General features: G+C 49.6%; 1 protein-coding gene and 3 non-coding genes across 4 annotated transcripts; 2 read left to right on the plus strand and 2 right to left on the minus strand.

Moving 5' to 3' along the window:
• The first annotated feature begins 2605 nt into the window (after positions 1-2605).
• TRNAI-UAU (transfer RNA isoleucine (anticodon UAU)) lies at positions 2606-2698 on the plus strand. The gene is given in 2 exon segments: positions 2606-2643; positions 2663-2698. It is a non-coding gene; the product is annotated as a tRNA-Ile (tRNA).
• Positions 2699-2855: 157 nt separating this feature from the next.
• On the minus strand, positions 2856-2928 carry TRNAV-AAC (transfer RNA valine (anticodon AAC)). The gene has a single exon. It is a non-coding gene; the product is annotated as a tRNA-Val (tRNA).
• A 122-nt stretch (positions 2929-3050) lies between these two features.
• Positions 3051-7310, plus strand: FBXL12 (F-box and leucine rich repeat protein 12). Its single transcript, XM_072149441.1, has 3 exons — positions 3051-3344; positions 5563-5635; positions 6488-7310. Exons 1-3 carry the CDS (start codon positions 3208-3210, stop codon positions 7259-7261), a joined length of 984 nt encoding a protein of 327 aa, XP_072005542.1. The 5' UTR covers positions 3051-3207; the 3' UTR covers positions 7262-7310.
• An 8508-nt stretch (positions 7311-15818) lies between these two features.
• TRNAK-UUU (transfer RNA lysine (anticodon UUU)) lies at positions 15819-15891 on the minus strand. The gene has a single exon. It is a non-coding gene; the product is annotated as a tRNA-Lys (tRNA).
• Positions 15892-21019: the final 5128 nt, after the last annotated feature.

The following is a 21019-nucleotide window of genomic DNA, read 5'->3' on the forward strand; positions in this document are numbered from 1 at the left end:
CCCAATGAGTCAGGGAGTCTCCAGGAACAGCAGGGAATTAGTTATGTATGCCCACATAACAAAAGACTAGATTAAAAAAAACTATTGCTGAAGTTAAGTGCACATACCTGAAAATGAAAGAAATGAGTGATGGTGAGATGGCAGAGATGACAACGAAGAAGAAGATGATGATGAAAGAATGCAAGGTCATATTCCATTATGCTAGATTCTGGTATAATTCAGTAAGTGCACTTACGAGTTGCACTTAGGAGGATGCACTGCAAAACCACCATCATTTAGATGCTTGGCCCTAACCAAAAAAAACTGAAAACCAGAAGGGACCACAGAGGTAAGTAAGTGTTTATTTTTTTTAAGCAGCCTCATAACGGTCTCATATAATTTTTTTTTTAGGTCTCGGACAACCCCTTAAGCCCTTTCTGTGCAGTATATTTAAAAAAGAACAGTAATGTGACATTTTTTTTTCGCATTTATGGTGGAACCTTAAAAACATATTTATTTATTTATTATATATTTATTATGTCACCAGCTCTCCAGCACTGCACTCCCTACACTGCACTATGTGACCAGCTCTCCAGCACTGCACTCCCTACACTGCACTATGTGACCAGCTTTCCAGCACCGCACTCTCTACACTGCACTATGTCACCAGCTCTCCAGCACCGCACTCTCCACACTGCACTATGTCACCAGCTCCCAGCACCGCACTCCCTACACTGCACTCTGTCACCAGCTCCCAGCACCGCACTCCCTACACTGCACTCTGTCACCAGCTCCCAGCACCGCACTCCCTACACTGCACTATGTGACCAGCTCTCCAGCACCGCACTCTCCACACTGCACTATGTCACCAGCTCTCCAGCACCGCACTCTCCACACTGCACTATGTCACTAGCTCTCCAGCACTGCACTCCCTACACTGCACTATATCACCAGCTCTCCAGCACCGCACTCTCTACACTGCACTATATCACCAGCTCCCAGCACTACTCTCCCTACACTGCACTATGTGACCAGCTCTCCAGCACCGCACTCTCTACACTGCACTATGTCACCAGCTCTCCAGCACCGCACTCTCCACACTGCACTATGTCACCAGCTCTCCAGCACCGCACTCCCTACACTGCACTATATCACCAGCTCCCAGCACTACACTCCCTACACTGCACTATGTCACCAGCTCTCCAGCACTACACTCCTCACACTGCACTATGTCACCAGCTCTCCAGCACTGCACTCCTCACACTGCACTATGTCACCAGCTCTCCAGCACTGCACTCCCTACACTGCACTATGTCACCAGCTCCCAGCACTACACTCCCTACACTGCACTATATCACCAGCTCTCCAGCACTGCACTCCTCACACTGCACTATGTCACCAGCTCTCCAGCACTGCACTCCTCACACTGCACTATGTCACCAGCTCTCCAGCACCGCACTCTCCACACTGCACTATGTCACCAGCACCGCACTCCCTACACTGCACTATGTCACCAGCTCCCAGCACTGCTCTCCCCACACTGCACTATGTCACCAGCTCCCAGCACCGCACTCCCTACACTGCACTCTGTCACCAGCTCCCAGCACCGCACTCCCTACACTGCACTCTGTCACCAGCTCCCAGCACCGCACTCCCTACACTGCACTATGTGACCAGCTCTCCAGCACCGCACTCTCCACACTGCTCTATGTCACCAGCTCTCCAGCACCGCACTCTCTACACTGCACTATGTCACCAGCTCTCCAGCACCGCACTCTCTACACTGCACTATGTCACCAGCTCTCCAGCACCGCACTCTCCACACTGCACTATGTCACCAGCTCTCCAGCACCGCACTCCCTACACTGCACTATATCACCAGCTCCCAGCACTACACTCCCTACACTGCACTATGTCACCAGCTCCCAGCACCGCACTCCCTACACTGCACTATGTCACCAGCTCCCAGCACTACACTCCCTACACTGCACTATATCACCAGCTCCCAGCACCGCACTCCCTACACTGCACTATGTCACCAGCTCCCAGCACTGCTCTCCCCACACTGCACTCTGTCACCAGCTCCCAGCACCGCACTCCCTACACTGCACTATGTCACCAGCTCCCAGCACCGCACTCCCTACACTGCACTCTGTCACCAGCTCTCCAGCACTGCACTCCCTACACTGCACTCTGTCACCAGCTCCCAGCACCGCACTCCCTACACTGCACTCTGTCACCAGCTCCCAGCACTGCACTCCTCACACTGCACTCTGTCACCAGCTCTCCAGCACTGCACTCCCCACACTGCACTATGTCACCAGCTCCCAGCACTACACTCCCTACACTGCACTATATCACCAGCTCCCAGCACTGCACTCCCTACACTGCACTATATCACCAGCTCCCAGCACTACACTCCCTACACTGCACTATATCACCAGCTCCCAGCACCGCACTCCCTACACTGCACTATATCACCAGCTCCCAGCACTGCACTCCCTACACTGCACTATATCACCAGCTCCCAGCACTGCACTCTCCACACTGCACTGTCACCAGCTCCCAGCACTACACTCCCTACACTGCTCTATGTCACCAGCTCTGAAAAACTGCAGTTCCAGTGGCTCCAGTGGCGCAATCGGTTAGCGCGCGGTACTTATAAGACAGTAACTGATGAGCAATGCCGAGGTTGTGAGTTCGAGCCTCACCTGGAGCACATGGTTTTTACTTCAGTGACAGGCAGTTGTTTTCTCAGTGTGCAATTCTATAAATACACTCATAACATGTTTCCACTTTTTACAGACTGAAAATAAATAATGATTAAAGAAATCAAACAAAATAAAAAGTTTTTTTTGGAAGGGGAAAAAAAAATGTGTTTCTGCCCGGTTTCGAACCGGGGACCTTTCGCGTGTTAGGCGAACGTGATAACCACTACACTACAGAAACTGCCATAGAGACTGACAGAGGACTCTGCCCCCTAGTGAGAAGAGGAGAGGACAGGGCGCTGCGCTATGGTGATTCTCTGTACTGCCGCGGTGTCTATGGTGACTCTCTGTACTGCGGCGGCGTCTATGGTGACTCTCTGTACTGCCGCGGCGTCTATGGTGACTCTCTGTACTGCCGCCGTGTCTATGGTGTGTGCACGGCGGCGGGTCATGTGTGTGTGACGTCACTGCTGTCCCGGTAACCCCGCAGCACCGGGCTGACAGGCGGAGGCGCTGTGACATGGAGCTGAGGCGGACGCCCCGCACTGAGGCCTCCGACGGCTCCTCGGTGACCCCCAGCCTGTCCTGGCTGCCGGACAGTGTCCTGCTGGAGGTGCTGCGCTTCCTGTCACCGCGGGACCTGATCCGGAGCTGCCGGTGAGAGGCCGGGGCGGTGCTACTACCAGTCCCGGGGGGCGGGGGGACGTGCTGGGACCTGTAGTGCGCGCCGCTCAACAGCTGCTGCAGCGTAAGCCGCAGTGTAACTCTAAGTCCTTGTTCATACTCAGCGGCCAACAGAGAATGCAGAGCAGCAGCACTTATCTTCACAGACGGTGCCCCCCTTACCTGTAGAGGAGAGCCCCCCCCCCCTTACCTGTAGAGGAGAGCCCCCCCCCCTTACCTGTAGAGGAGAGCCCCCCCCCTTACCTGGAGAGGAGAGGGCACCCCCCCTTACCTGGAGAGGAGAGGGCACCCCCCCTTACCTGGAGAGGAGAGGGCACCCCCCCTTACCTGGAGAGGAGAGGGCACCCCCCCTTACCTGGAGAGGAGAGGGCACCCCCCCTTACCTGGAGAGGAGAGGGCACCCCCCCTTACCTGGAGAGGAGAGGGCACCCCCCCTTACCTGGAGAGGAGAGGGCACCCCCCCTTACCTGGAGAGGAGAGGGCACCCCCCCTTACCTGGAGAGGAGAGGGCACCCCCCCCCCTTACCTGGAGAGGAGAGGGCCCCCACACACGTCTTACCTGGAGAGGAGAGGGCACCCCCCCCCCTTACCTGGAGAGGAGAGGGCACCCCCCCCCCTTACCTGGAGAGGAGAGGGCACCCCCCCCCCCTTACCTGGAGAGGAGAGGGCACCCCCCCCCCTTACCTGGAGAGGAGAGGGCACCCCCCCCCCTTACCTGGAGAGGAGAGGACACCCCCCCTTACCTGGAGAGGAGAGGGCACCCCCCCTTACCTGGAGAGGAGAGGGCACCCCCCCTTACCTGGAGAGGAGAGGGCACCCCCCCTTACCTGGAGAGGAGAGGGCACCCCCCCTTACCTGGAGAGGAGAGGGCACCCCCCCTTACCTGGAGAGGAGAGGGCACCCCCCCCCCTTACCTGGAGAGGAGAGGGCACCCCCCCCCCCTTACCTGGAGAGGAGAGGGCACCCCCCCTTACCTGGAGAGGAGAGGGCACCCCCCCCTTACCTGGAGGGGAGAGGGCACCCCCCCCTTACCTGGAGGGGAGAGGGCACCCCCCCTTACCTGGAGAGGAGAGGGCACCCCCCCCCCCTTACCTGGAGAGGAGAGGGCACCCCCCCCCCTTACCTGGAGAGGAGAGGGCACCCCCCCCCCCCTTACCTGGAGAGGAGAGGGCACCCCCCCCCTTACCTGGAGAGGAGAGGGCACCCCCCCCCTTACCTGGAGAGGAGAGGGCATCCCCCTTACCTGGAGAGGAGAGGGCACCCCCCACACACACGTCTTACCTGGAGAGGAGAGGCCCCCCCCCTTACCTGGAGAGGAGAGGGCACCCCCCCCCTTACCTGGAGAGGAGAGGGCACCCCCCCCCTTACCTGGAGAGGAGAGGGCACCCCCCCCCCCTTACCTGGAGAGGAGAGGGCACCCCCCACACACACGTCTTACCTGGAGAGGAGAGGGCACCCCCCCTTACCTGGAGAGGAGAGGGCACCCCCCCCCCTTACCTGGAGAGGAGAGGGCACCCCCCCCCCCCTTACCTGGAGAGGAGAGGGCACCCCCCCCCCCTTACCTGGAGAGGAGAGGGCACCCCCCCCCCTTACCTGGAGAGGAGAGGGCACCCCCCCCCCCCTTACCTGGAGAGGAGAGGGCACCCCCCCCCCCCTTACCTGGAGAGGAGAGGGCACCCCCCCCCCTTACCTGGAGAGGAGAGGGCACCCCCCCCCCCCCCTTACCTGGAGAGGAGAGGGCACCCCCCCCCTTACCTGGAGAGGAGAGGGCACCCCCCCCCCCTTACCTGGAGAGGAGAGGGCACCCCCCCCCCCTTACCTGGAGAGGAGAGGGCACCCCCCCCCCTTACCTGGAGAGGAGAGGGCACCCCCCCCCCTTACCTGGAGAGGAGAGGGCACCCCCCCCCTTACCTGGAGAGGAGAGGGCACCCCCCCCCCTTACCTGGAGAGGAGAGGGCCCCCACACACGTCTTACCTGGAGAGGAGAGGGCACCCCCCCCCCTTACCTGGAGAGGAGAGGGCACCCCCCCCCCCTTACCTGGAGAGGAGAGGGCATCCCCCACACGTCTTACCTGGAGAGGGCTCCCCCACTTCTTTATCTGGAGTGTGCTCCCACCCTCTCTCTGGAAAGTTGCCCCTCCCACTAAAGGTAAGGCCTCTTTGCAGTGACGTTTCCTTTTTTTGCTCTTAGGGTCTGCAAAAGGTGGAAGACGCTGATTCTGGACAAGTCTTTGTGGAGATGCGTCGATTTGACGCCATTCAAGGTCAGATATTCACGTGTGTAATGCCCCCGCTCACAGAGAGAGGCGCTGTTTCTCCCTTGCTTTACGTGACATCACTGGTAACGCCCTCCCCCTGTACAGCAGATGACAGGAAGGGGTTGTAGAGGAGGAGGAGGGGGCGTGGTGGAGGCGGAGGGGCATTAGGAGGTGGGCGGGTGCATTGAGGGGCGTAGTTCATGAGGAGGGGGGGTATAGTGCAGGAAGAGGGGGTGAGGTGAAGGAGAGGTGAAGGAAGGAGAGGCGGGAGGAAAAAGGGGGTGGGTGCAGTGAGGGGCATAGTGCAGCAGGTGGGGGAGGAACATAGTGCAGGAGGGGCATAGTGTAGGACGGGGGCGGGTTCTTCCTCTCCAAAGGAAGCTGGACGGCCACATAATAAATAGGACATGTCCACTCTTGCACAACTCTGATACGGATGAGAAATACGGCCATTCAAATGGACCTCCGTACTGGCCATTTGCATGAATGTGGGCGTGTGCTACCGGTAATAAAACGTTACGGTGCATAAAATAGTTGGGCCTTAGGCAGTCTAAATCTGCAGGAGAGCTTAGGCCCTGCTTCAGCTCGCACTGACCCTACATGATGTCCTCTCTATATGAGAAGCCGCCTCTGACCTGGTCACCTGCCACCACAACATTTCCCCCGGAGCCTCTTTCTGCCTCCCCCACATAAGGACGTAACGTTACCCTCCCCCCTTTCACCCGGAGCAGACCCTTGAGCTGTATAGCGCTGTACTACATGCGCAGAGCTGTGATCACACGTCTCTCCGGGGACAATCCATGACTGTGTCTACAATCTACACCCATAACCATTCTTCATTTTTTTTGTATTTTACAGCTGAATTCTAAGATTTTCTGGCATCTGGTGCGGCACTGGTTTGGGAGCAGCCTGCAGACCCTGAAAGTGAAGGGGCTCCTAAATTCTGTAAATAATCAGGAGTTCCTCACGCCCGCCGTGCTCCAGGTCTTTGAGAAGCGTTTCCCTAATCTGGAGCATCTCCACCTCCAGGAAACCAACCTGCGCTTCCTGAGCTACGACTGCTTACCCTCTAGCCTGAAGACCCTGGAGCTGAGCGAGTGCGAGATCCCCCTCGCCTGGTTCACACCCTCCACCACCAATACCAAAGCCCTTCCCAAACTGGACACCCTCATCGTGAACAGGGTGCCCTCCTTCTCCAGCAGACACTTGAAGAGCATCTGCAGTCAGTGTGACCTAAAAACTCTCCGCCTCTTTGGCACCTACAGAGTTAATGACACTGGATTCCAGAACGCCGTCCCTCACCTCAAAGGATTGGAGCACTTCAAGCTGGAGTGGTGCAAAATCACCAATATCACGCTGCACCTAATAGGTTGTCACCTGAAGCGTCTCCGCACCTTGGCCATCATAGAAGTCAACAATCTGACCGATGAAGGACTGGCTTGTCTGTCCGGGCTCAAGGCGCTGGAGAGGCTCTGGTTGGAGGGCTGCTTCTCGTTCTCCCCCACCTGTATTGTTTCTGTTTGTGCCGGACTCCCCGTCCTCCACTATCTCCACCTGGATGGGGCCTACTACAGAGACCAGATAGAGGACATCCAGAAGGGCCTCCCGCACTGTACAGTCTCCAGCACGTGATCTACATTCTCATACAGTACATACAAGTAAACAGTCTGCTCAATGAGGACGGAGGATTCCACGCTTCATCTTCTACTGTACACATTGCGGGATGTAGGTGCCTATAGCTATTGCTCTCCCACCCCCCACCCCCCTATTCTGGGCTTAAAGTAAATCTACCGCCAGGATGAAGGATTGTAAACCAAGTACACAGACATACTGGTGTGCGCCCCTTCTGGCAGGATCTGCTCTTCTCTTAGCTTCTTATGCCCTGGTGTTTTTAAAAATTATGTAAATAAGCCTGAGGGGCTCCAGGGTACATAGGTGTTAATGGAGCCTGGAGCAAATCAGGCTCATTTGCATAATTTGTAAAGCCTTTTTTCTTAAAAAACAAGGGCATAGGAAGCTTAAAGCAGAGCAGATCCTGCCAGAGGGGGCACTCACCAGTATGTCAGTGTGCTTGGTTTACAATCCTTCATCCTTTAAGGGAAATCTGCCATCATGATATACCGGGGACACTTACTAATAGATCCGGCCACCAGGACTGTGGTCATCTTCTTATATTTGTTATCCACATATGACCTTCTTCCTTCTACAACCAACTCTTAACATTATTCTAATGGGAGGTGTCACCAGAGCCCCTCGGTGCTATAGCTTCACAAACTGTTACACTGTCTCTTCTGCTCCCTCCCCTCCCTCTGTCTGCTCTAATCTCTCACAGCCTGTGAAGCTACAGCACAGAGTGGCTGTGGTAATACACGTCTGGCTCATTAGCATACTTATCAAAGTTGATTTTAGAAGGAAGGAGGCCGTGGATAACAGATATAAGAAGATCCCACAGTCCTGGTGCCTGGATCTATGAGTAATGTCCCTGGTTTATCATGATGGATTTCGAGGGTAGTTTATCAATTCCCAAAATACTCCACAAGTGAAACCTGCATCGCATAGGTCATGTATAAGCTTCCCAGAAATCGGATTTTTTTTATTTTTTGGAGAACCTTCTGTTTTTATCTTTATGTAAATCATCTTATCAGTTTCTTCTTTTTTCTAAATTCTTTCTATAAGGGAGATCAGTCATTATATAAAGTGGCAGCAGAGAATAGATATGGGTGGTATAAGAAGAAAACAGTTGCACCAACAGGCCCCGCCCTTGATGCACCGAAAACTAATTTACATAAAATTTAAATGGCCCATATCAAAACAGATGTTTTTATAAAATGGTAGATTTCTAGGAAGCGGGGGAAGGCTTGGAAAGTGCCGTGCACAATGCTAGTTTGCCTTTTGGGGAGGATTCAAAGGTGTTTTGGTGTAAAACTTGCGCTTACTCCCCTCTCGGAGGCCCCTTCCTTGTTCCAGGGGCAGGTCTCCAGTCTCCACTGCTACTGAGGTTTGTATTTTTATACACTTTTTGCATTATTCCAACTCGCTAATACAGAAAAATTCATGTGAGAAATACTCATACAAATATATCTCTGCAGAGTAAGTTCTATCTGGAGGAAACCCGGCATAGGATACTTTTTAGGAATGTATCACTTGGGTAGTAAAGAACTTGCTCCGAACTAGTAGAACGTTTGATAAAGACCTTCATAACGGGGGCCGTATTTTCTTCAAGGGAGATCAGCCTAATGATGGTCCATACCTGGTTGCTCGGCGCACTACCATGCACGGCCACTGCTGAATGTGTGGCATTATGCCTAATTGGCCTATTGGTGGTGATCAAGTACCACGGTTAGGACTTATCTGTGATCTAATGGAAAAGGGGTTTCCCGCTTAGCTTGAATATTTGGTACCACGCCGCAGCCTTGGCAAAACATTGAGTCACTCAGAAATGTGTTTTTTTGGGTTCTTGTTTTTTTTTTTTTTTTTCCTATCCTCAGTTTTTCTGTGCAGCTGTGAGTTACTGTCCTGGTGCCCCTCGGAGGGTCACTCCCGTCCAGCAACCTCACACCACAAGCCGGGTATACAACTCCATTCCCAATGAAGTAAATGGAGCTAAGATGCAGTACCAGGCACGGCCACAATACAATGCACTGAGCTTGCCAAGAACATAGCACTTGCCTACACTATGTGATCTGATCGTGAAGATTGTGGGTTTTCGGGCTCCATTGATTTTTGGAGATCTAATAACCCTTTAAGGCACCGTTGTATTTGCGTTGGGAAAACCCTTTTAGGATGAAATTCTTTGGAACGGCTATGAGTATGTAAGTTCTGAGAGGTTATTTAGTGGGGTTTCCTTTTAGTCTTAAGGTTTCTTGGGTGACTTCTACTATGAAAAGAACCGCACCTTTTATGTAGTGGGATTAGTTCCCATTATTGTCCATTGTATTGGAGCGTGCGGAGGTATGGCCCTCGAGCACATGGCCGTACTATAGAGCCATAGGCTGTCCATGCTGGTGGGTGAAATCGGGCGCATAGAGGTCCTGACCGTAGGACGCCGCCTTGGAGGACGTAAGAGCCATAATACGCTAATGTGCACAGGACCTGCAGATTGAAGATCTGGCGCTTTGTCCTTGTGTATAACAGAGCCATCAGGAGGCGGCCATATAGAGACTACTCTCCCTGCTTTGAGCTCATTTCTGATAGATTTGTACATTTTTACTATATTATTCTAATGCCGTTTGGGTACGAGTAACCCTAAATCCGTCCTCACGTAATACATAGATCATCTCATTTCCAGCTTGGCACGAAGGGTAGAGCTTGGGCAAACCATACACTTATGCACTATATGTTACCCCCCAACGCAATCCCCCCACACACCACCAAAAAAAAGAACCCATAGCTGCCACGTGGGATATGTGCAGATTACACAGTGATGATATATTCACAAATGGACTACAGATTCATTATTTGCAGCCCAAGAACAGCACACGGTGGTCTAAGGGTGGTGACACACATGGCGTTTTTAGTGCGTTTTCAGATAGTTTTTGACAGGTTTGACCAATTATCTTAATTCAAACTGGTCAAAAACGCATGCGTTTTTTTCCGATCTGAAAACGCTCTACTAAAAACGGCCCAAAAACGCCACGTGTGTCACCGCCCTAAGGCCGCGGTCACACGTACCACTAGGCGTCCATCATAACGCGACGTTAGCGCACAGGGGGAGGTCCTCGGCCCTAACGCACATGCGTTTCTAGGGAAACACATGCGATTGTTAAGCCGATCGCATACGTTTCTCTGGAAACGCATGTGCGTTCGGGTCAAGGACCTCCCCCTGTGCGCTAGTGTCGCTTTATGAATGGACGTCTAGCAGTACGTGTGACCACGGCCTAAGGTTGAAGACACCCGTGGCGTTTGTGGGCCGATCTGAAAACGCACTAACTAAAAACGGCCTAAAAACGCCACGTGTGTCTTCACCCCAAGGGTGAAGACACACGTGGCGTTTTTGGGCCGTTTTTACTAAGTGCGTTTTCAGATCGTTAAAAAACGCATCCGTTTTTTAAAAACGCATGCGTTTTTGTCCGTTTTTCATTGCGCAATTTCGGAAAAACGGACAAAAACACATGCGTTTTTAAAAAACGGATGCGTTTTTTAACGCATGCGTTTTTAACGATCTGAAAACGCACTTAGTAAAAACGGCCCAAAAACGCCATGTGTGTCTTCACCCTAAGGCTCCGGCCAGAGGAGCAAGGAAGAAAATTCGTCAGTCAGAGTAAATCCCTGGATCATCGTCCCATCTTGAGGATCTGGCTCCATTACCCCCCTCTTGTGTCTCAACAATCACAACCTCCTGCAGGAGAGACTTCTGAAGTCTTACTGTAAAGACTCCCTGTCCAAGACAACCAATAAGGCTAGAAACAGATGTGTCGGTATTGCTGTATATTACCCGCAGCAGATATCCAAATTTTCTGCTGCAGCTTTTTTTTTTTTTTTGCAGAGTGTGTGATTGAGATTTGTATAAATCACTGCGGGTTTGCTGCAGCTGGAGCTTATCTGCAGTAAGAACACCCCAAGTTTACTAGGAATAAAACCATAAATATTCCTAGTGAAGGACAGTAAGCAGAGGTCTTGTTATCCATATAATCTTCAAGAAGAAAGGGCTTCAGCACTAGTTTATGATGGCTGCAGTGCCCTAGCCAGGAGCGCGGCTCTGCTGAGGATAATATCAAAGGACATCTACCACCAGGATGGAAAACTGTATGCAAATGACCCTGAGGGGCTCCACGCTCCATTAACACCTATGGAGTCTGGAGCCCCTCAGGCTCATTTGCATACAGTCCCTCATCCTGTTGGTAGATGCCCTTCAAAGATGTGTTTTGGCCTCTTCATTATTGGTATCATGAGTAGGATAACCAGCAAACACATCGTCTCCTAATAACAAGACACATAATACCATATCGGAGGTGTCCCTCATAGGTTGTGCGCTCCATTCCTCTACGACACAGGAAACGGGTTAGCAGAGTATTATTCATGAGGCTTCTTTGTACATTTTTATCATTTTCAATGTTTAGAGCTCGGATTCTCATTTCCTGTAAATAGATCGGAGTCTATTTTTTAATAAGTAAATATTTAACACAAATTCATATCAGCTCGGCCAATCGCTATTTTACAATTCAAAGATGGCCGTACAGACCGCCAAATATAGGATCAACTTTTATGCACTTTTTTTTTCTTGCAAAGTTTTGCTCCGTATTTTAAAGGGGTTGTCCATAGGAAGCCATCATTTAAAATAAAATCTCAGACTACCCCTTTAAACTACTCAGTGCGGCCATTTTGTTTCCTGTTGGTTTAGACTAGACCCACAATGCCTTGGTACAGTACACAAAATGGCTGCCTCTGGGGGATGTTTGCATAGTACTTATGAAGGATTACAAGCTTTTATCTTACTTTGTGGGTCTCTATATATGTGTTTGTTTGTTTTTTAAGTGATGTCTTTAAAAAAAAAAAATGCTGTGTACATTTTGCTTTAATAAAAAAATTTTGGGATATTTTGAGTTGTTTTTTGTAACCAGCGTCTGACCCCTTCCTATACGGTTTCCCTTGAATGATGTACAGTTTGGGAACTGAAAGTTTTTCTCAAAGTCACTCCCAGATTCAGAAGGGGATTGGATCTGCCATTACAATACACAATTACCAGATCTCACGAGAAACAGGGGGGGGGACGTTGTGTGCTGATGACGTGATTTCAAACCCAAGGTCCTAAACGCTCACGAGTCGTTTCTAGAAGTATGTAAATTTGAGTCCATAACTGTCCTCCTTGGTTTTGTAAATAAAAATTGGGATTTTTTTTCCCTCCTAAGCCACCATACATATGAGAGATCTGTTGGCTCAACAATGACACAACTATCTGTCGTAACATCCCCGTAGACGTGCACGATGGACTCAGCCAAAGAGCATGATAAGTGGTGGCGAGATACGCGGCCATACGCCTCTACCAAAGCTTTATCGTAAAGGAATGAAAGGATTGGGCAGTCGAGTTCCAACATGGCCGATTCTAAACTCCCAGACATTGAGAAGATTTGAAGGGGAATATGGGAGTCAGGAGAACCTCTTGGCAAAAGATGATCTTCTAATGTTTGCGGCGCCTTTGGCTGCTGTTGCCCATCCATGTTCGATCCAAAAATCCAAAAACCAGCCACATTCCCTGGACCAAGAAACATATTCCATACAAACTTTATTTCCCAGACCAAAGACTACCTACGACTAGTCCTCAAGGTGATCTATGGTCATCTGTGGAACTGTAGTCCTGTAGGGTCATCATGATTGTGCCATAGAACTCACTTCATCTTCCATCTACTCGAACCCAAAGTTAACAATGTTTTCTGTTGTATTAAATTCCGTATTAGGATAGGCCTGAAAAAGGAGGCCAGCGATAAGGTAAAAGCCTCCTAAGATGACCCGCAAGGCGGTGTCTGTGCAACCAGTTGTGAAGTGATTGATTTACATGTAAAAAAGTAGAGTCTAAATAGACGTGAGAGCCTCAAATTCTGCCTTCCCTGTGTGGTCGCAGCTGTGTCTACTTCCTCTTTAGTCGTTAGGAGCGTTGACCTACTTTTGCGCTTAATTTTGACATTTTTTCACAGCAGAACTTAAAGGGACATTAAAGTCACAGCTGATACGATGAATTATACCTTGTGCAGGGCCGGAAGGGAGGAGCAGGACTCAAGTTTCTTGGAAAATAAGTCCTGCTACTCCCTTCAGGTCCAACACCATGGGGGTCATTTACTAAGGGCCCGATTCACGTTTTCCCGACGTGTTACCCGAATATTACCGATTTGCGCCGATTTCCCCTGAATTGCCCCAGGATTTTGGCACACGCAATCGGATTGTGGCGCATCGGCGCTGGCATGCACGCGACGGAAATCGGGGGGCGTGGCCGAACGAAAACCCGACGGATTCGGAAAAACTGCCGCATTTTTTTAAAAAAATCTGTCGCGGAGCTTCAGCTTACCTTCACTCAGCCCGGCCCGGTGAACTCCAGTGCGTTCCGATGCTTTTCAGCGCAGCAGCGCCACCTGGTGGATGGCGGAGGAACTACCTTAATAAATCCCGGCCGGACCCGAATCCAGCGCAGAGAACGCGCCGCTGGATCGCGAATGGACCGGGTAAGTAAATCTGCCCTTATGTATCCAATGAATTGGCTTTGACTGGAGTGTCCCTTTAACCGTTCCTTATTAGTTCTCACCATAGGACAAAAAACCCACGTACAACGTACACTACGTAGAGCATCTGATTTCTAGCTTGGCATAAAGCGTTGAGTTTGGGCAAACAAAACTTTATTAACTCATCGCAAACCAATGAACGTTGAAGAGGCTTTGGATACAAACGTTATCATTTATGTGTTATCCATTTTTTGGGAGTTGTTTTTTAAATCTGATGGAACATTGACCCTTTAAGTCCACATTCTGTATTTTATGGATCCATGTGGATTCTGGCCGTCCTATGGAAGTCTATGAGAATGGAGACAACACTTAGAGTAATTGTAAAGACAAAAGCCGGCAATTCCTTTTCCACGTCAGCTGAACACTCATTCTGCTGACTCCCCCATTGCTTGCCGAGCCGAGCAGGAAAAAACCTGCTAACATGTGGGCAGAGAGCCCCAGTGAATTGTCACTGTTTTTTAGGAAGTACGCAGGAGCCGCCTGTGCCGGCCACTCCCACATGGCGTGGAGGTGGCGTATTCACGATAACAGTAGCAGTTTCTTGCATTGCACAAGAGCTTGAAATTATTCCAGTGCCTCTATGGCAGAAAACTGGCGGAGAACTGATAAATGTCCCAAATCCCAAGAAATCCGATTCCAACATCGAGCCCCATGCTTGAAGGAAACTCAGCAGTATCAAACAGTCTAAAAAATATTTTTAGGCTCATTAATAGCAACAAATCTCCACAATCTTGTAGGCTGCATAATGTACAGTCACAGGAGGGCGAATCACACGCCTTCACTTATAGCCCCGTCTGCCAGGAAGAGGAGCTGTTCAGACCAATGGCTGAAGGATGGATTCCACATTGTTGAGGGTTTTTGTTTTTTTTTTGAGACAATGGAGGATTTGATACCCACTTAACCCTTGGCAGTGCTCACCCTAACATATGAGGAATATAGCCCAATACAATTGATTTCAGCAGAGCACTAGAGTAAGGCTAAATTCACACACACATGGGTCCGCCGTACCATAGCACGGGCACACGTCGGTGCCGGGGAGAGGACTAGTGGGTGAGCGCTGCTCTCCCCCGCCCCCCTCCATAGTGATATATGGTGCACGGCGCCGTATTCCGGGGAAAGATACATATCCTATCTTTCTCCCGTGTACAGAACGATACAATGCCGAACCCGTACAGCACCGCGCACCCATTGCCGTCTATGGGGGACGTATATACACCGTCTCCTATACGGCCGTGTGAATGTAGCCTAAATTGTAGCACACTAAAAGAACTGAAAGTCGATAAATCTGATCGAACCCGTTGGCTCCGCCTTTTCCCCTACCTCTCCACAAACCCTTTTTCGGTGAATTGGTGGGGGCTGGCAAAATCCTAATTGCGGAAATGGAGTAGAAAAAGGCCACGTATAAAAGGTGTTAATAGATGCCCCCAGTGTGTGCAGTAGCTACATAACTCATTTATTTATTTATTTTTTTAAATGTAAAAATTATAAAGAGTAAATTCGGCTGGTTATGGGGATCATGTGCATCTCCCCTCATGTCGCTTCCCTTCACTTCTTTAAACTCGCCAAAGCAATGAGTGAACCATTTGTTGGTGACATGATAGGTAACCCCCCCCCCCCCCCGCCCCCCTCCTCTGCTTCTATGTACACACCTGCAAGACAGGAAACTACGGAGCGCTGCGTTTCCATCTGCTCCCAGTTCCAGTGACTGCTCAAAGCTTCCTTAACCTAAGCCACGTCATTGAGCTTAAAGCATTGAAGTGGAAGCACTGCCTCTAACAACGTCCCAGAGTCAACGCATGGAAAAAGTTTAGGTCGAGTCAGATCGGGTTTCTTAAAGGCACAGAGCACAAAAAAGAAAGACAGACTCTGAAATGAAACTAAAATGTATTTTGTAAAGCAGTTTAAAAAGAATTTACAATGAGAGAAACTGAAACTAATAATAACCATAATGTGTATTTAAAACAAAAAAAAAAATCTGACGCCCGAACAGGGACTTGAACCCTGGACCCTCAGATTAAAAGTCTGATGCTCTACCGACTGAGCTATCCGGGCTCCTGTAGGAGTTTGTTCATGAAATTTTTTTTGTGAGTAATCCACGGAAGGAAGGTCATACTGTTGAGCTTTGTATGTAGACAACAATTAGTTGAAATTGTTTGGGACCTTCTTAAGACACCAAAACAGACAAGACCTTTAACCCCTTAAGGACGCAGCCATTTTGTAGTTTAAAGGGAACCTACCAGCACATATCTATTATAAAGGTAGATTGGGTGGTAGGTGGATCTATAGGACGTGAGGATAGCCCTTTTAAGGGCTAATCCTCACGTCCTCACAATCTTTTGATAATTTTTACTTGGCAAATATGTAAATTTTCTAAAGCGGCTACTGGGGCGTGGAGTATCTGGAGCTGAGGCCACACGACGCAGCTACTCCACGCCTCTTTGTTCCTCCTACCAGAAATGTTCTCATCCAAGAAACCTGCCGTCTCCGCATGCGCAGTGGCTGCGGCTTTGGAGCAGTGACTGCGCAGCCGCAGGCCTGCTGTTCTGTGCATGCGCAGATGGCAGGTTTCTCGGAGGAGGGGGCTCAGCTACGAGGAGCTGTGCACCAAACATTTCTGGTAGGAGGAATAAAGAGGTGACTGGGGCGTGGAGCAGCCGGCCGTGTAGACTCAGCTCCGGCTACTCCACGCCCCAGTAGCCTCTTTAGAAAATGTACATATTTGCCAAATAAAAATTATCAAAAGACTGATGTATTGCAGGGTATTAGCAGTGCACATGCATAGGCTGACACTGTGCCTTTAAGATGATGTCAAAAACACCATCTTACAGGCACCACCTGTAGGCAGCCCTGGCTGTAGGCAGGGCTGCCATAGGAACGGTTGGCGGGGGGGGGGGGGATTGTGGGGGAAAAAACCCAAAGGCAGTTTTAATGCCACAGTCGTGCTGACCGTGGTATTTAACGGGTTAAACACCCTCGATCAGAGCCCACTCCAACTGCACTAGGGTGTCGGATATTTGTTACAGCCAGCACCCCGTGTATCCCGATTCCAGTTCGGCTCCGATCTCGAGCTGAACCGGCATAAGCTCTGCGCCCGATATATCAGACGCAGAGCGCTAAGAAGTTAAGGACTCCTCAAAACCACCTGATGGTGTCCTGTGTTACCCTGGACTACAACATCACAAGGTGATCAAAAGGGCTAAGGCCGGTGCCACACGCACCACTTTGTCTGCGTTTGAAAGCGCAAATGCAGACAAAGCCGTGCCTACCGGAGTGGGCCACAACCCGATCGCATCGACGTTTCTATGGAAACGCCTGCGATCGGGACCAAGCCGCCGGTGTTTTGCATTAAATTAACGCAAAACACCGGCGGCTCGTTCCCGATCGCAAGCGTTTCCATAGAAACGCAGATGGGCGTCCTGTGTGACAGAGGCCTTAATGGTGTGGTAGGTGTGGTAGGGAAGGAAGATGAAAATCAAAAGTATTAGAAATAATCCAGATCAGCCTCTGTTTGTGATGCCGATGGCCAGGAAAAGTTTATTCAGATGAAGATCTGTAAAGAGCGATATAGAAGATCTTTTGTAGCGTTTGCAATTGCATTATATAACAAAGAGCTTGCTGGTGTTTGCTGATCTAAGGCAGGTGAGGCTGTTTGTGTCTTTGGTTTTGTATTGTATAATGTATCATTTGCCCCTGAGGGCATTAATAAAGTTTTATCTATCTAACATCAGTAGTAGATCCTTCAAAATCATTGTCCAAGTTCTAAAATAAAATCTCCATGTTTCTGGAGAAATTAAAAACAACCGGTACCTCCCAATCGTCCCAGATTTGGCGGGACAGTCCAAGTTTGAAGCTGCTGTCCCATCGTCCCCAGCCTTCTCCTGGTCCCGTACATTAGAGCTGCAGAGTAACTGAAGCATCGGGGCCAGGAGGAGGCAGGATCAGCTCCTGCTACCACCTCACATGATGTCTCAAGAGTCATTTGAGGAGGTCGCATTGGGTTTCCACTGCCCCAGCTTCTATTAGATGTAGATGGTGTCTAGCTGTCTTTCCTCTCCAATTCTTTGGCAAGCAGTCCATTAGTATGGGGGAAGTCGCTCGAAATAACTGATGGCCTAAGGCTTAGGCGTCTTCTAGTCATATCTGGCTTCACATCAAGTCTCTGTCCTGTTACAAGGTTTAAATGGACCATTGAAGAGGCAACAATAGTTTGACAAACTTTCTTTCAACATGCAGTAAATCAGGGTATTTCCAAGATAGGGAAGGGAAGACAAAATGGGAAGACAGGATGCGAATTGGTAGGGGGCACCTGCTTGAGAAAGATATTGAGGAGGAAAATTGGGTCTACTTTTTGTTCCCAAAAAGGATACCTGTCAGGATCAGTGGATCCTCTGGACCACCGCGGGAGATGGAACTAGCCGACACCTGGGACCGGAGCCCAATTTGCACCTTGTTTTCACCGGAGCCCGCCGCAAAGCGGGTTGGACTTGCTGCGGCAGGATACCACCAGGTCGTTCCCAGGCGTGACCGGCCCGCGGTGGCAGCTGAGGTCGAGGTACCTTAGCGGATGACAATCTCGTAGTCAGGTCCAGGCACAGGGTCAGGGCAGACGGTAGAGATGCAACGTCAAGTCCAAGTCCGGGGTCAGCAACGGGAGGTCCAGGCAGGTGGGAACGGGAACACAGGCACACGGAACACAGCAACACGGAGGAACTCGAGTAACACGGCAACACAGGACTCAGGAGCGGGAACACACAGGAATACACAGGAACGCAGGAATAATCACTTGGAAGCTTTCTCTTAGGCTATGAGGCACAAAGATCCGGCAGGGCTTACAGGAAGAGGCAGGCTTATGTAGAATTGGGCACTAGGGCCAGCGCCAATTAATGGCGCACTGGCCCTTTAAATTTGGAGAAGGTGCCATGCGCACGCCCTAGCAGTTGGGGACGCGCGCGCACAGCGGAGGGGAGCGAGCCAGGAACCAGGACGGTTGAGATGCGCTGGCGGCGCGCTGGCGGGGGCAGGGCAGCACGGGTGGGTCGCGGGACCACCCGTGACAATACCATTTTTGGCTATCACAGAATAGCCTCATTCACGTAAAACAGCTGAGCTGTAATTACAGACAAGAACCCCCGGTGATTCTGTTTTCTTCTCCTGGGCCACTCCTCTAGGCCAGGCATAAATACGTGATAGGTGTAGGGGCAAACAAGTATATTACAGATTGACTGTTTGATAGGATATAGTGGACATTACGTCACCCTAATACCTAGTGTAGGCAGATTTGGCGATAACACGTCTTATGCAACTGTGTAGGGTACCAGAAACCAGGGGGAGTCCCACACAGCAAGTTTAGGGAACCAAAAATGAGTGAGATGAAGACACATATACACATTGTGCAGTGTTTTTTATGATGAGGTAGCAGAGCTGAGTGTGTCATTGTGTCTTATATCCATCTCTTATCTGTCTCATCTCTCTTCCTATGTGTCAGATACTAGTGAATGCTCAGAAGGGAATGAAAGTGTAGATAAACCCTGTACCCTGATAATGTAAGCACATTGTCAGCACACAGCATCTCACTGCACAGAGGAATCATGAAGTGTCTGCTTAGAGACTCCCCGCCCACACTCTGGAATCCTACACTGACCATCACTGAATGACAGGGTCTAAAACAGCAATAAAACTGAGTAAAATTGTAAAGTAAGAGTTTAAAAATGGTCTTTATTGTGTAAACATCACTAGGGGGTTACATTTGAGAACTTTCTTTCATGGGCAAACCCCTTTAAGCTTTGGATTCTTAAATATGATTATTCTAACAAATAAAAGCCTTGACTTGAATGAATTGTGACTTTGTACATGTATTATTTATAGGAAATTACAATTGTTATGCATCGGTGCCGTCTTTTTTGTAGCTTTCTGCAGTTCTGATAACAGCCACTAGATGCTGCTCTATTCACACTGAACTGGCTAACCCTGCCTCATCGTATCCATCAGTAATTAATTCTATGAAGCTTTTTTTTATTGGACTTAACCCCTAATGACCACTGCATCGTCTTTTTACGGCGGCCATCAAGAAGGCGCATCTTCTGACGTGACACTTTCCTTACGAGAAAAATGTTTTTATGTTATTTTGGTTCGACTATAAAGTTAAAAAAAACTTTTTGTAAAAAAAAATTGTCAGATCTGCCTTATTTTTTAACATATACTGAACAGAAAGGGTTAATAGAAGTTCACCAGTTTTCACACATGAAAACCCAAAATTGTGCTATTGAAAACTACATTTGGTCCCAAAAAAACAAGACCCCAATGCAGCTATGGTGACAGAAAACTAAATAAAGGAGGTTAAAATTTTTCTGCCACCAAAGGTATCAGGAAGCATCTCCCTCCCCCATTCGGTGCTCGTGTCCACAGTCAAATTTTTGGAAGCACAAATTAGGGCGGAGGATTTTGCCTCCAGGATGGACTCTTTGAATTGTTCTTTTCTTAATAGATGGTTAGAAACATTAAGGGCGCGTTCACACGTTGCGTTTTGACCTGCGTTTTCATTGCGTTTGAAACGCATATACAACAGCTGAGGAGAGGTGATTTGCCTAATTTCATCACTGTTAACGCATGCGTTAACAAAACGCATCGTAAACGCGATGTTAACGCACGCGTTAACAAAGCGTTAACGCATGCGTTTTGTTAACGCATGCGTTAACATTGCGTTTACAAACGTAAACGGTAATGTAATTAGGCAAATTACCTCACATCAGCTGTTGTATATGCGTTCCAAACGCAATGAAAACGCAACCAAAACGCAACGTGTGAACGCGCCCTAACATACAAGTCTCCTGTTGTTCGCCACAAAAGGCTGATACACCTGTTTCCACTGACGCCCCCTACTGGGTCAATCCCTTTAAATCACTTACAAAGTAAACGGGGGAGGGGGAGAAGTGACAACTGTTGTGAACACATTTTTGGGTTTACAATGACATTGCTCATTGTCTCCCCTCTATCCTCAATAACCCCGGCCCCTGACACACAAAGTATAAGAATTTATAACATTAGGAATATTCCACATGGTGGAAAAAACTTATAGATAGAAATTGGTAGAAGGATTTAAAGGGATATTTTACATTTTTTTTAAAAATGTATTGGCTAGGATCGATGATAAATAACGAATGGATTATTGTCCGGCACTCCG

The sequence above is a fragment of the Engystomops pustulosus genome, chromosome 4 (assembly GCF_040894005.1).
Source record: "Engystomops pustulosus chromosome 4, aEngPut4.maternal, whole genome shotgun sequence".
Lineage (NCBI taxonomy): Eukaryota > Metazoa > Chordata > Amphibia > Anura > Leptodactylidae > Engystomops > Engystomops pustulosus.

Bases quoted from the DNA above. Each gene is read 5' to 3' on its own strand.
- FBXL12 (XM_072149441.1), top strand. From the start codon at position 3,208: ATGGAGCTGAGGCGGACGCCCCGCACTGAGGCCTCCGACGGCTCCTCG. The intron at 3,345-5,562 runs GTGAGAGGCCGG...TTTTGCTCTTAG, and splicing joins GACCTGATCCGGAGCTGCCG to GGTCTGCAAAAGGTGGAAGA. The intron at 5,636-6,487 runs GTCAGATATTCA...TGTATTTTACAG, and splicing joins TCGATTTGACGCCATTCAAG to CTGAATTCTAAGATTTTCTG.